The 15,640-nt window shown below is 35.2% G+C and overlaps 1 protein-coding gene across 1 annotated transcript; it reads right to left on the reverse strand.

Annotated features, from left to right (window-relative positions):
* Positions 1–14,184: 14,184 nt before the first annotated feature.
* LOC145101955 (phosphatidylinositol 4-phosphate 5-kinase MSS4-like protein) lies at positions 14,185–15,085 on the reverse strand. The gene has a single exon (XM_079039268.1). The coding sequence runs from the start codon at positions 14,910–14,912 to the stop codon at positions 14,391–14,393; it is 522 nt and encodes a 173-aa protein (XP_078895394.1). The 5' UTR covers positions 14,913–15,085; the 3' UTR covers positions 14,185–14,390.
* Positions 15,086–15,640: the final 555 nt, after the last annotated feature.

Here is a 15,640-nt window from a genome sequence, read left to right on the forward strand (position 1 = left end):
CCACTATTAATTAGCTACTAGCTCTGCTTTGGGGGGACACCCCAAAATCAAAAGCCCACAAAATTGAAGTACTAGGTCATGTGTTTACCATGGCATCACATTATGACCTTGTTCAAAAAGGATCAGATGCTTATAAAGGGTTGAGATCGCTTGTTCAGATTCTAAATTCTTCAAATGAGGAAACACAGGAACATGCAACTTTTGTCTTGGCTGACCTCTTCAACATTCGTCAAGGTATATGTGATAGTATTGCAACTGATGAGGTTGTGCATCCTTGATGAAGCTTTTAACAAGCAACACTCAAATTATTGCCACTCAATCAGCTCGGGCCTTGGGTGCTTTGTCCAAGAACAAAATCTCTTATATTGTAGAAGGGGATGTGAAGCTTCTGATCAAATTAGCCAAAACATCATCTTCCATTGATGCTGCAGAGACTGCTGTGTCTGTATTAGCCAAAGTGAAGCGACTCCTCCTGCCAACTAAGCTTTCCGGTAGTACCAATGATGGCAAGAAAATTGCCAAAACCGATGATTTCACCTAATCAAACATATTGTGTGTTTCTTTTTCATCCCCTTTCCTATTTCCATGTGTCTTTGTTCCTAGTTAACCCTAGTTGATTATTTCACCTAATCACACACCATCGATTGTTAGTTTCACCAAATATCGGAAGTTTGTTCCTTCGATCGTAAATGAAATAGAGAGAAATTAAGCCGGAAAGAAAAAGAGATTTAGCAAAGCTAGGGTTCTTATAGAAGAACGAAAACATTGAGAAGTTAGAATCAAGAAAAACATACCTTAATAAGACATAGGGCTTGTAAATTTGAGCAATAGAAGCAGTGACCCTAAGGTCACCGGACCTAATGTTGCTGGCAAGGGCAGGTGAGGTGAGATTGCCAAAGATGAGGGGCTCCATCGGCTAGGTGATGCTGGAAAGCGTTGGACGGTGGGGCGGGGCTAGACGGAGGTCAGAGGTGGGAGGCGCCAACACCAAGAGAAACGTCGGAGGTGGGAGAAGCTGTCGACGTCGAGAACTGAGAAGAAGAGAAAGGGTTTGTCGAAGTGAGAAGGAGAGAAAAGGAAGTTTAAGAGAGAACGAGCAGTACAGGAGGGAAATCGGGGCAAGTTCTTGAAAAAAAGCCCTAGCTACTAAGGAAATTAAAGTGGAGGGAGAAAAAAAAGGAAGGCGGGGATTTTAAGTTTTTGGGATTTCATTTTCCCCGGATGGAACGCGCGCGTTCTATTAAAATTTATAAAGCGACGGTCGTAGACGACACGCAGGTGACCTCCGTGTTTTTTTTGTTTAGACACTAATTTTAGGGCACGCAAAAATGCGCGTCTGAAATCCTTTAAATTTTGGAAGAGATGACATTATTTTTTAGACACTCACCTTTGTGTATCATAAATCACTGCGTGTCATGGTTCGCGCGTCGTAAAAGGCTATTTTTCTAGTAGTGAGGTGGTGTTAATGATCATACCTTTTAGGGAAAATGGAAGTTGTTGATTCGGGTACTCTATCCCCCTTAGGGTTCACTTATTGACATATATTGTTATGGATTCCACGAAGCAATATTATCTACTCATTGAGATCCTGTAGGGTAGGTCTCTTGAGATTAGCATTTAGGGATTAGAGTGTGAGAATAATGGGAATGGATAATCGGGTCAATTGTTTATTGCGAAAAATATATAATTACAATATTTTGGGTTGAAAACCCCATGTGTTCACCAAACTCATAAGCCTGACCCACCCAGTTTCTTTGTATCATAGGTAGCGGTACGAATGTACAATCCACTCAGATATTCAAGGAGTTCAGGCCATTAGTACAATAAGTTAATGTAAGGCATGTAACAACTATGTTTATGCTTATGTTTTGTATCAGTTATGACATCCCAAGTTATAATAATCAATGAAAAACATTTTTTCGGAAATACTTTTTATGGGAAAAATTTTGCACTACTCCGATTTTAAAATAAACATAAATAAAAGGTATTTTCAGACCGTGAAAATTAGGGATGCCACACTTATATAGTTAAATAACATTCAATTAATGTTGGGCAAGAAATAAAGAAATTATATTCTTCATTGTAATAGTTAAAGTAAAATTCATGTTATAAAAAATCTAATGTTTAATGGTAGGACTAAACACATTCATATGGGATACTGTTTTATCAATGTGGTATCTCATCTGATGGTACATTGTACTTGAAGAAAATCATTGGTATGAAGAATCCAACATGTGTATTTACCTAGATGGTGACAATAGAGAAGTTAAAGTTGTGTCCTATTTCAACCGACCTTCTAGGTGATTGATGAGAAGGTTACAAACTAAAGAAAAACAGGAGATTACATAGTGTTGGGTTTACAAGAGGTACACCCCTTGGAAGACAATTGATTATTTAATTAGCCTCCAAGTTGGAGACCATTGAGTTGTGTAGATGTAGTGCTTTTAACGGGTGTCAAGGGTGTCACACATCGAAAATGGTGAATGTTAATAATATGAATACCAATAATGGTTGATACTGTCACAACTGACAAAAATTAGGTTAAGATGTGAATTCCTGAACAATGTAATCTCCGTGTATAAGCCCAAAACTCGATCCAATAAGCCAAAGTCAATCATTTCGGGCCCGAGCTTAAGAATTATCAACCCAAAACTCTTATTGGTACAATACTTCATTATTGGTCCGTGAATACCTTTATTAGGTCATAGTGGACCCAATACTCCATCTTAGCATTTTTATGGCTAAAACATTCTTAATGGACCAGACCCTTCTTATTGGGCCCTAATGGGCCAATAACCCCTCAACTTGGTTCTTTTGGGCCATAAGACCTGTTTTGGGCCTTAATGGGCCGTAAACATTTTCCTAGATTTTGTTGGGCCACGAGAAATTATTCCAAGTTATTGGGCCGAATACCCTTTTCATTTAGCTTCATTGGGCCGCAAACCCGTAAATGGGCCTTCTTGGGCCGAAAAATCTCTAGGGGACCAATGTGTCTCGGTTGCATTCAAAACCAAGCCCAAAATTTTCTTTCTTTCCCTCTCCTATAGGGCCGATCGGCCATATACATAAAAAAAAGGAGATAACATATGGATTAATTAGCTTGTGACACATCATTTTTGCATGACATGTATCCATGCACTTACCCATCATATATCTAGGAGTTGTATTGTCCACCAAATGTCTAGGTTTCAACCTCTCTCCTCCCTCCCTCTATTTACGGCCAAGAACACCACCACCTCTCTCATTTCTCATCCAAACACACACACACACAACTCTCTCATATCTCTATAAACTCCAAGAACTTCATTCCTTTTCTCTTCAAAAATCGTGAAGTATAAGTAGGTGGTAAGAAGGATTCTTCAAAAGATCATCAACTCGGTAAGTCCATTTCACATCTAAGTTGTTTATTTCCATTTTTATGCTAAGATCATCTCTCATAACCACCTTATTTTTCGTGATGATGATCCTAGAACACCAAAACTCCACCAATCTCTTCAAAGAAGCTAGCTAAGGACGAAAACTCACTCCATTTTCCTTTTAAAAAACGATCAAACCCCAAGGTGAGCTTCATACCCCCATATCATTCGTATTTTTCATCTTTTCGGGGGGAGGATACAAGTCAACTCTCGTTTAACCATTGGATATTTGCATGTACCATTGTGTTATGTATTTAACCTTTGGATCTTTACTTGAACAAGAAGTTTATCACTTAGATCTTCATAAAAACCATGAGAAAAGTATGTGTTGTCATATATATTACATGTAAACTTGTAGATCTGAGATTATACACTCAAAATAGCAAAAACAAGTGTTGTGTTCAAACATCTATAACCTAAACACAAAAATCAGCTTTCAATAGAAACATTTTGGGCTATTTACGGACTGTTTTGACGACCTTAATTATAATACTTTTCAAAACTGTTTTACATGCAAAGTTCAGGTTTATGACTTTAAAATGACTACTCGCTCGTGTTCATACGATTTGTCTACAATGTTTGGTGATTTTTACAAAACTGCCTATCATTTCAGGAATCATTTCGGACCAGTCGGTGAAGATGAACATTTTCACACTGGTTTGAGGCCATTAAAAATCTTAATAAAAATTATGAATAAAGTAGAATCATTTCCCAAACTCTCAGATTTTACGGATCCAAATTTCGACTTACGATGATTTTTCTAAAAACAGGGACAGAAAGGTCAAAAATAAGAAATTATTTTTATCATGCTAAAAGCCTTATACTTGTGTTAGATGCAAGTTTGTATAACTTATATATACTTTTAAAACATTTAGACATGTTAACTTATATGTATGTATGTATATATATATATATATATATATATATATATATATATATATATATATATATTTATATTCATATTCCTTTCGAGCCTCGAAATAATATACATATTTAGTGGGACTTAGTTGTCCACTTACATGTTTATTGGGCCTGGTATATACCTTATATTTTTTTATTTCTTTTCCGCGTAAATTCGATTAAGGATCTAGTGAGACATGTCGGTTGACACCTATTGAGTGTACAATCGTAGCCTGTAGTTATAACCAGAGTCTCTTGGAGGGAGAGTGGAAGTTTTTGTATAGATCTATATAGGGGTGACACCCCACACCTGAGCTGTTCGCTACAGTTAGACTAGGCCAGTCTAGGGTGACAAAAACCTTACCTTATTCCGTCGGTGTCCGAAAAACGCCATGGAAGGCGAAATTGTCATTATTTAGTATGGTTATAACGACTCACTTAGAGTAATTAACGTTATAAAGTTTACATGAAACCATTCTCTTTTCTTTTTGAATAAAACGGTAACCTATACTCGCTGGTACTCAACCTCGGGGGTTGAGATTCCAACATTCTCTTACGCAGATAACATCGGGTTGTTTGGGATCATTCTCTTTCTATTTTCGCAAACATTAACACACATGCATTAATATAAGATTGACACAAATATTTCAAACCATTTCATTTTAGAAAATATCGGATTTTATGGGAATATTCGCTTCACTTTTGCAAACAAAAGATAACCTAGGACAGGCAATCATATATTCACAGTTTTAGAACGATACTTACAAATTATTTTTATAGAAATATCGGATTTTTGAAAGCACTATGAGAACTACTCTAAACAAGTACAAAACCATTTTACACAAAAATACTTATGAACTCACCAACTTTTTAGTTGACGATTTTCAAAACGATTTATATTATCAAGGATCCAGTAACAGGTAATAAGCTCGGCTATGAGATTAAGTGGTGCGACTTCAAGAAATTTTACTTTTCTTACTTTTGTGTAACTGATGAACAAGTTCAATATGTAAAATGTGTAAGTGTGTATTTCCAATGTATGATATTTGGTTGCTATGTTCATTCATATTCAATTGTTATGATACTGTACATGAAGTCATCCGCCTCCGGATGTTTTCGCCGTCTTGGTTCGGGGGTGTGACAGATTAGTATCAGAGCATTGTTTATAGTGAACTAGTATATCTAACCATACAAGATATACAACTATACATACAATGGGACTAAAAACACTATGACTAAAAGTATACCTTAAGAATATAAGTATATTCTAAAAGTATACATACTTGATAGAACCGTATCATAATAAGAACGAAAGAAAAGTATTTAGATGTTGAACACTACAATCAAACCTGGGCAGTTATGTAATCATATCTGGGATAATTATAGCCTAATCAACTATATTTATTTGAGATACGACCAACATGTGCTTGAGGGTAGTGTTGCAACGAGCCTAAAACTTACCGACCTTACATGCAAAGGAGCATTAGAGCCAAATCTAAAGTTTAAAAATACTATAGGGATATTCTATGATACTAAACAATAGAAATAAGTCTAAAAACTTATCGATTTCATACATCAGAAAGCCTTAGGATCAAACATGTAATACTATAATAGCATTTTAGAATACCATATGACCTCCACACTTAAATCTTCTACATGTATCTCATATCTCCACTCTCGCCAAGGTAACATGACTGAGCTTCCCCCCGAAGACCCCTACTACCCTACGGTTATAGCCAACGGATGGATCGAGGGAGAACCAGTGGAAGTTCAAGGGGAGAACCCATAAATGGGTCCTGAAGAATACCAAGAGATGAACCACGAGGGAGAGGATTCTGATGAGGAGTCAGACATGGATGAAGGCGCCGAAGAGATCCCTAGCAAGTCTCACCCTTCGGGAGCAATACCGAACCAGCAAGCAGTACAGGAGGACCTTATCAACCGACTACACCCTCTAAAGGAAGAGGTGATCACCCTAAGGTAACAACTCATGGAAGTTGAGGCTAAGACAGCCTTAGCAGAGCAGAGAGCAGAAAAGCCACTCGTGAAATGAGCGAAATGGTTGGACAACTTGTACGCTATTTAGGCATATGAGAGTCATTACACTATTCGCACTAAGTCCTAGGTTTACCATGTAATTCGTCACCACTAATAGTAGTAAATCCAGAGAGGTACGCCATCCAAGAACTCGTGTAACCTGAGCCAACTTAAGGATTGGATATCTATAATCTATTAGTGTAACTTAACATTTATACAATACCTATTTCTACATACTACCATTAATACATCATAGGGATGTAGGTCGAAGTAACGAGAAACATGTAACAAAACATGTGATTTATATGCGTACATGCATAAGTTCATATCTATAATCATAGATGAGATACGACTAGAAATAACCATAGTTACTCACGAACCTGTTTCTCATCATGCAACGAAATCATGTATTCCAATGGAAACAACCAGCTAGCCGGCGTAACACCAGTTCTGCAGATGGACCCTGCAATCTTCCAAGCCACTGTAACAGCTACCGTGACAGCCGTCATGGGACAAATCAACGCCAACAACCCAAATGGAAATGGAAACGGTGTCAGCAATTCTAACCGTAGTAACAAACAAGGAAACCAATAAGGGACAACTTACCAAGACACCCCAACCTCTAAACCTAAGGTCATGAAGTGAAAGCTGGGGAACAAGAAAGGAAGCGGATCGACTCAAGGGCCTACCAAAAGGCAACAAGTTGTAGCAACCCCTACCCCCACTGGCCCCCCTACCCCAGCACCGAGAAGACCATATCATGGAAACCTCCCGCTCTGCAGCAAGTGCAACTACCATCATCAGGGAGTCTGCCGGGAATTTCATTACAAAAGGTGCAGCAAGAAGGGGCACACCTCCTGCTACTGTAGGGCCCCGACCCCATGCGTCACTCCAACCCTCAACCCAAAAGTAAGTCCAGTATGCCACACATGCGGTGAAACGGAACACTTCAAGAGGAATTGTCCAACAGAGAAGAATGACGGAGGACCAAGAGGAATTTAGCAATTGGACATGAAAGGGGCAACGAAGAACCCTACTGAGGTTTTTGGTACGTTCCCAAATCACTCAGTCTAACTTAATAAATGTAAGGCCATGTGTAATTAAGATTCTACAAGCTTAGAGTGCGTAGTTCCGCCTTAATTCCTATTTCTTGCCTAACTGTGGATTTAGGGCATGACCACTCACTCTAAAATCTCTTCAATCATAAATTATGTACGACTAGGCTACATTAAACCATCATAGAGAGGTCTAATAGAAATTAGACTACGAAATCACATCGTTTATACCAAGGCACTCGTATTGTTAGGACACCCAAAAATTCAAAACGAAATAACCACAATAGTAATACCAAGGACGATATTGGTAACATTACAAACATGTACATATAACACACTATCATTTCGAACAACCATCCCTTACAGATCAATCCAACATCTATTACAATAAGGAGCCTAACGGTGTCAATTGACATGGGCTGAGTTGATCCTCATCATAAGGAATTCATGTGCCAATGAGGCTCTTCGCCTTAACATATCGATTAACGAAACCCCTACAACTTATAACAACAATCCTCGAATTATCCCGGGCATCTAGACCCTAAGGTACATGTGCAAGAAATACCACGCTCTTTCCTAGCCCATAATAGGGATAAGAAACAAGGAGCAAAGGACACCGAGGGTAACCTAGAGATTTATAACCCTCTTAAGATTTCTCCAAAGTCCTTTCGGAAATATCACCTACATGCCAAGTTGAGCTCGGAGATCGACTCAACTCATGGAGCCATTCTCATAGCCAGACCACCAAGACCACTTAGCACCAACATAAACACCGAAGGTATCTGGTCGATGGAATGACCCAGTAATTATGAGAGTTATCAAACCAAGACTTAAACCTTAGAGAACGCCTATCCATATCATAAATAGGAAAGGCTAAGTGTCCATAGGACCATTGACTACTAAGAATAAAACGAAACCATCCTCAAGGATCGATATCCCCTATCCCGAGTTAAAGACTTACTCGACCAGAAACAAACAAAGATCGATTTTCCACTGGTTCAGAACCCCGTTTTAAGAAATTCCCAAGACAACTTAGGAATTATAAGACCAACTACATCACACGACCTTAACCTTAGTGACAATAGTGTTCGCCCTACGGGTTAGAGGCACTACTGTTGGGATGCCAAGTACACAATCCTCAATTACCATGGCCATCCATTTACTTCACCATATAGGACGCAAAGGCAGAATACCTCTGTGATTGGGCTGAGATGACCAACACCCAACTAACCAAAGGAGCAAGGTCAAGGGCCGGAAGCAAAGGTCCACCAGATCACTAAGCAAGGACTTAAATTCTCCTAGGAACGAAGAGACTAGACAAAACCAAGATACATACGCCTTTTCCTTAGTACTAAGTGATAGGGGAGACCTTTAGAGGTGGCACCTTATTAGACATGCTTGGTGTCGCCGCTAAATCGTACGTCACTGTTATTGCCCAATGTTGTGACTTGTGTGCTTCGTCTAGAACAAATCTAAGCCATTTGCGTTATAGATTGATGCACTGACCAATACTTGTTCTTGTAAAAATAATCGTGGTGAATCGAAGTCGCCACTAATTCTCATCAAAATAATACCATGGAAAGCTTCCCCCCACCCAATTTCTTCAAGTTTGTGGCACTAAACCCTTCTCTTTTCTCTTTTATGATTTTACTAACGCAGGAGACACCACCCTTTCTTGATGTTAGCCCACGAACAAGCATACCAACACTAGCGTGCGTCCTTTTTGCCGGTGAAGAGCATGCAACCACCATTACCAATGCCCTTCCACTCCCCCTTGCTGCTTTTTTTTTTTTGGGGGGGGGGGGGTTTATAAACACCACCAGCACCTACTACTTATTCTTCTTCTCCACTCGATCATATACTATCTTCATCGTTCTAGTTCTTCTCACAATAAATTTTGGTAATTTATTTTGCAATTATGGAACCCTAATTTTGTTGTGTGGGTTTTGACCTATCTTCATTGTTCTAGTTCTTCTCACAATAAATTTTGGTAATTTATTTTGCAATTATGGAACCCTAATTTTGTTGTGTGGGTTTTGACTAATTTTGACTTACTGTTTGTGTGTGCTAATGATTCTATGTGTATGCTAGATATTTAGAATGTGTTGAGACTTAATTATTAAGGACTTAATGATTTTATGATGTGTCTAGGGATTGTAATGAGTTAATTATATAATCCCAAAATTATTTTTGGTTGTGACTTAATTGTTAAAGACTTAATGCATTTATGTTATAATGTGTTTGATGATATTATGCTTTGATGTATCTAGGGACTGTCTTGACTTAATTAGATTGTAATTACTTAATTTTTTTCAAACGGCAAACTAACTAATCTACTCCTAAATAACCACCTATGTCTCCATCGAGACTTGAATCCCTGACCTCTCATATGAGATGGTCACTCCATACCGCTAGGCCATTGACCTTTTGGTTGTAATTACTTAATTAGATTGTAATGATAGTAAAATGTATGAACGCGACACTAAAGTGCCTAAGGACGAGAACAATTAAAACACTTTATATGTAATCATATTTAACTTTAAATATAATGGTTTATATTTTTTTGTAATCATATTTGACTCGTTGTAATAGAAATCTTTATATTTGTTGTTTATATTTGTAATTAACTCGCATTGTATTATTGTATTCTACATCTTATAAAATTTCCTAGTAATGACGTTTTTCTTTTGTTGTACTTGATGGCTGATGTTTGGTGGCTCAGTGCCATGATAAAGACGATTGTGAGGATCCACCACATCTACCTAGTAGAGACTATGATCATGCACATGAGATAGACGGTAATTAAGATTTATTTTAATTTATTTATTTACTATATTTACTCATTTATTATAAATATTGCGACAAATATTTATTAATACATCTATACCACGGCTAAAAAGAAGAGATATGAGTAAAAACCTTAAACTCTTGAAGAAGTGAGACGAAAACAAGAAGCAACAATTGTATTTTGTGTTTGACAGAATCTCTACTTACACAATAGTTGGTCATGCATATGACCTCTTTATTTGCGAGGTTGGAAAATATATCTTGGTGGACATCGCTTTAGATAGAAAAAAGGGAAATTAGTTTCTCACGTCGAAAAGAATGCCAAGTTCGCGAGCATATTCGATTAAATTATTTATATAAGTATATTTAATATGTTAATTTTTATTGATTGTTTATTTTTCATTATTTTATTTGTAGTCATTTTTTGATTTTCAAGCGGTTACGAACGATCCCGAGTCTCCAAAGTTATGAGCGAGCCTTAACACCTTGTTCCCGAGTTCTACTTAAGGAGGGAAATGAGAGGATACGGAGGGAAAGTGAGGGGTATCGAAGGAAAATCGTGTTCCCGAGTTTCATTAATGGAAGGAAAGTGAAGGGAGGGGAAGTATTTTGGAGTCATATTTTCCTTCCAAATTGGGCGGATTTGGGAAGAAAGTGAGGGGAAGGAAAATTTCAAGTTTTATTTTTCTTTTTCCTCCTAACTTGGGAACACGAAAACATAAAATTTTCCTCTCATTTCTTTTCATTTCCTTCGAACTCGGGAACACGGTATAATGAATATTTTCCTCCCCCTCCCTTTCTTTCGGTTAAAATTTTCTTTTCCTTTCCTTTGATGAATTTACAAAAAAACTGGGGAACAAGGCGTAAGTGTCATACAAGTAGGCGATATAAAGGCTATAAAAATGATGCAATTTTTTTTTGGGGAGGGTATGAGAATGTCGAGAGAGCAAGCACCCCTCCCCCTCGCTGTTTTGGATTAGGATAATTTGAATTCCACTGAAAACGATTTTTGTACGGAAAATCATACATTTTTTACTCAGGAAAACACAAAACACATATCTTCATGCAAAACAAACAATGAAGAATCAATGGGTGGACCGTTATTTTTAGTGGTTACACATATGCGAGCGTGTATCCACAAACTTTTAGTGGTTATCAACTATTTCGGTACCAAACCCACTTATGTACATACCTAAGAGAGTTTCAAAATCACCCTTGAAAATGACACAGACGTACCACAACAGTCTGAAAGTAAAGGAGATTGTAAGATGTTTTTGTGTTAGTTTATTGAGATGTTGATCATATGAAAATCATATAAGATAGAGGGTTCAACCGAAACCTAGCGACTGCATATCGCAAGGGATTGGCGGAAATTTTTTGAGGAACCAAGAAAAAAATAGTGTTCCGTTTAAGCGATACAATATTATTTAAAACATATGAAGCACTGGTTATTAGTTTTGATATATTTAAAATATTATTAGCTTTGATATATTTAAAAAATTATTAGTTTTGTTAGATTTATGTAATTATTTGAAACATATTTACCTTTATGTAATTATTAGTTTTGATAGATTTGAAAATTATCAAGAAATGTTCTTTTTTGCAATATATACATTTTATAAAAAAAGATAAATAAACACAAAAAATTGACTGTTTCGAAAGACTACTCTGAAATACTTCTCTAGTATCAGGAAGTTCTCTATGGAATGCCTTACTCGGGACATAATAGTCATTTTTCAAAAATTAAAAGTTGTTGGTTGTTTTTTTCAAAAGCTTCATTTATATGAGTTAGATTACTCAATTTCCAATTGCTTAATGTTTTGTTAATATGTTTTAGTTGTGACTTAATGTTAATGACTTAATGTATTTGTTATGAATTTGGTAGTTTGATATTTCGTTAATTGGTGAAAAACTTAATGCATTTGTATTGAATTTTATAGTTTTGTACTTTGCTAATTGCTAATTTGGTTTATTTAGTATGTTGTTTTACCTTATATATTTATTTTGTAGGCGGATGTTGATGTTATTCTTAATAACCCGATATCAAAAAAGGGTTTGATTGTTGACCACTCAAAATGAGAATGAGAAAACAAGGGTGACATGCGATAATGAAGAGTAGTTTTATGTTTTAGTTACTGTTTTATGTTTTTATATATGTATTATGGAATTATGTAGTATTTTATGCACATTTTATATAAAACACGATTTTTTTTGTATTCTTTTGTATATATTAGTAGTACTTCTACATTGACATAAATAGTTTATCAACGACACTATTATCCGCGACATTATCATCGGCGAAAGTTTGGCATTAGCGAGGACGTCAAGGCGACCCGAACAGGGACGATTTTTGAGCATCAACCGTGAGGCATTTGCAGTGACTTCTTGCCGGTGACATTTGTTGCCCCTATTGCCTTGATTCCTTATAGTGATAGCATATTCTATGTGTTTGAGTAGATGTACAAATATAACTAAGAATAATTGAACATGGATTGAGTCCAAAAAGAATTTATGCGATCTGATTTGTCCGATAACATTTTACCTCCGTAATCCTCGATTACATATTGTTTTATTGGAAGAGATATGTTACATTTAATTGTATAGTCCGTGTATTCTTGTCTTAACGTTAATGTTTATCTTCCATGTTTATTGTGAGGCCAATAGATAAAAACATGTAAATATGACATTTTATCATATCATGAATTAATTTGAACTGAGCACAGAACATGGTTGAAAAAGATTTTTTTGTTTACTTGTTACAATAGAGTGCTTAAATGAGTTAATTTGAAAATTGAAAAAGTTGAAGTGTATGGGAATGATTAATCGACAAAGCCAGTGGATACAATATGGAAAAAAGGTAAAGTTCCCCAATTTTAGGATGCCATTGCCATCAAAATAATATAAATAATCAATCAATCAATCATCATTTCAATGTCTATGGAGAACCAACTCCTTTGTGTTAGGGCATACCCACTTGTACCCAAAAGCTTAGTGGGGACTATCATTCCATATCAACCTTAAAGTAACTTGCTTATCTTAAGAACCTTAGTTTATTTAAAGTTTAATTACGAATTTAGTTAATCGCATACCGAATATCATAGTTATACGAAAATGTACATCTAACATTTGTTTATCAAGTGAAAACACAAAATCATGATTAAAGTCTCTTGGTGATATCATATTTTGTTGGAAGTCATGTCCATTTTATATAAGAAGAATATTTATCCTCTTTATACTTGACCAAAGACTCGGAATCCTATATAAGATTTGATTATTGATTAACCAAATTTCCAAATAACAAACACCATGATTGCAAAAGAAAATAGAAAAAATAAGAAAATACTTTTTCAAGTAAAAACATTTACTAAGATCATCTTAACAATAATCATACACCGTTATGCAACATACCCTTTTGGTAGTTTTCTTACAAAGATAATTAAAAATGTTATGTAAAAAAGTCATACATAATTCAAATCATGTTTACAATTATATATTGATATAACAATAATGTTACATTTTAGAGTATCCATAATGTATAGTTCAATGAGAAAATTGAATGAGATATCATTGTCTAACTGATATTCAATAAAAAAATAAAACTTTTTAATTATAAATATATTTCATGAGTTCATCCTAAGAAAATTAATATAAAATTGTATACAAAGCAATTAATATAGAATTATATACAAAGTAAAATAATGATATGTAAAAATCTATTAAACTAAAATAAATTCAATACATAAGTTCAATGTATTTTGTGGATTTCATTAGGCTGAGTTAACACATATAAGTTATACTAGATTTATTAGAATTTAATATATATATATATATATATATATATATATATATATATATATATATATATATATATATATATATATATATATATATATATATATTAAAAAATATTATGTACCTGAAAAACTGTTATTATTTTGATTGGGGAGGTTCAAAAGGTTTAGAAGATATTCACAAATTTAAACCATAAATAAAACATAAGAGAGCATCAGATTACATGTTATTTCTTGTTTTTCCCTTCTTGTATATACAAAGGTTTCTAGAAAAAAGAAAAGAACAAGAATAACAGGATTTAAGTGGCATACGAATACGAATATGTAAAATGAATTCGACTTTTTTTAAAAGAAGATTTGAAAGGAAAAAGAAAAAGAAAAAAAAAAAGAAAAACCACATTAATTCACGCATCACTTGTAGCTTCAGAAATGCTCTCTAAATGAGGTCTCCACACGCCAACACGGCCTCTCCTCCTATCCTTCACCTTTTCCGATAGAATCTCAGTCAAGTAGCGATCAGAGACAAGAAGATCTGTTAATAAATTATTATCTTGATTGCTGTTCGCATTAATATTCTTACTGCTAACAACATTCTTTTTCTTTCTTGTGGTTGATGTTGACTTGGAACGAGTCTTTTCAGGCAAGGAAGAAGGAGGAACCGGCATCAGAAAGTAAATCTTTCCACGCTTGAGCTCGGCATCTGGTGGCAAAATGATGATCTGAGGACACTTAACTGTTCCTTCATCGGTGTAGGAAGGAGAAGAGGGTTTCTTGAGTACATGCTTCGGGTGTAGTTTCATGATCTCAGCTGCTCGAATGGTGCCACTTATTTCCTCCACATGCCCATTGGAGTGAACGATCCTAATCACATCAAGTGCTCCACATGGAAGAATGCATGAAATACAACATTTAATGGTGTTCTTCATCTCTCTCCTCCTTCAGCTATACTTCTATCATGGAGAGAGAGAGAGAGAGAGAGAGAGAGAGAGAGAGAGAGAGAGAGAGAGAGAGAGAGAGAGAGAGAGAAGAAGAAGAAGAAGAAGAAGAAGAAGAAGAAGAAGAAAGAGAAGGCTATTTTGGGGAGGACAATGGGGATGTAAATATAATTGTTTTTGTTAGCAAATGATGATAATATTATATGGTACTAACTTTTGAAGTGGCCCCTCTAAATTATCTTCTTTTCTTCATCTTTTTTTCTTCTTCTTTTATGAAAAAAAAAAATAAAGTTACTTTCTAATTATCAACACGAAATTCTTTGTTTCAAAAAGTACAATATCAAACAGATTTTTTTTGAACAGCATCAAATGGATGATATATAGTTGTTGATGTCATTAGAAAGTCGATCTTTTTGCTTGTTGCAAATTTCATTCCAAATCTTTGTGTCATCTTTAGATCTTAGAATTAAAAGGATAAATAATATATATATATATATATATATATATATATATATATATATATATATATATATATATATATATATATATATATATATATATTAATAACAATTCTTCTTGACATGATAAACCCGTTACTTTTTATACAACTAGCTAGAACATAATCATTTTTAAATTTAATAAATATGGATTAAAGATTTATTAGCAGATTATGTGCATTTTCTTTGGTCATTACCAAATGATTTATTTAGTTTTCTTTT

This window comes from Lactuca serriola, chromosome 4 (genome assembly GCF_051521515.1).
Source record: "Lactuca serriola cultivar US96UC23 chromosome 4, Lser_US96UC23_V15, whole genome shotgun sequence".
Lineage (NCBI taxonomy): Eukaryota > Viridiplantae > Streptophyta > Magnoliopsida > Asterales > Asteraceae > Lactuca > Lactuca serriola.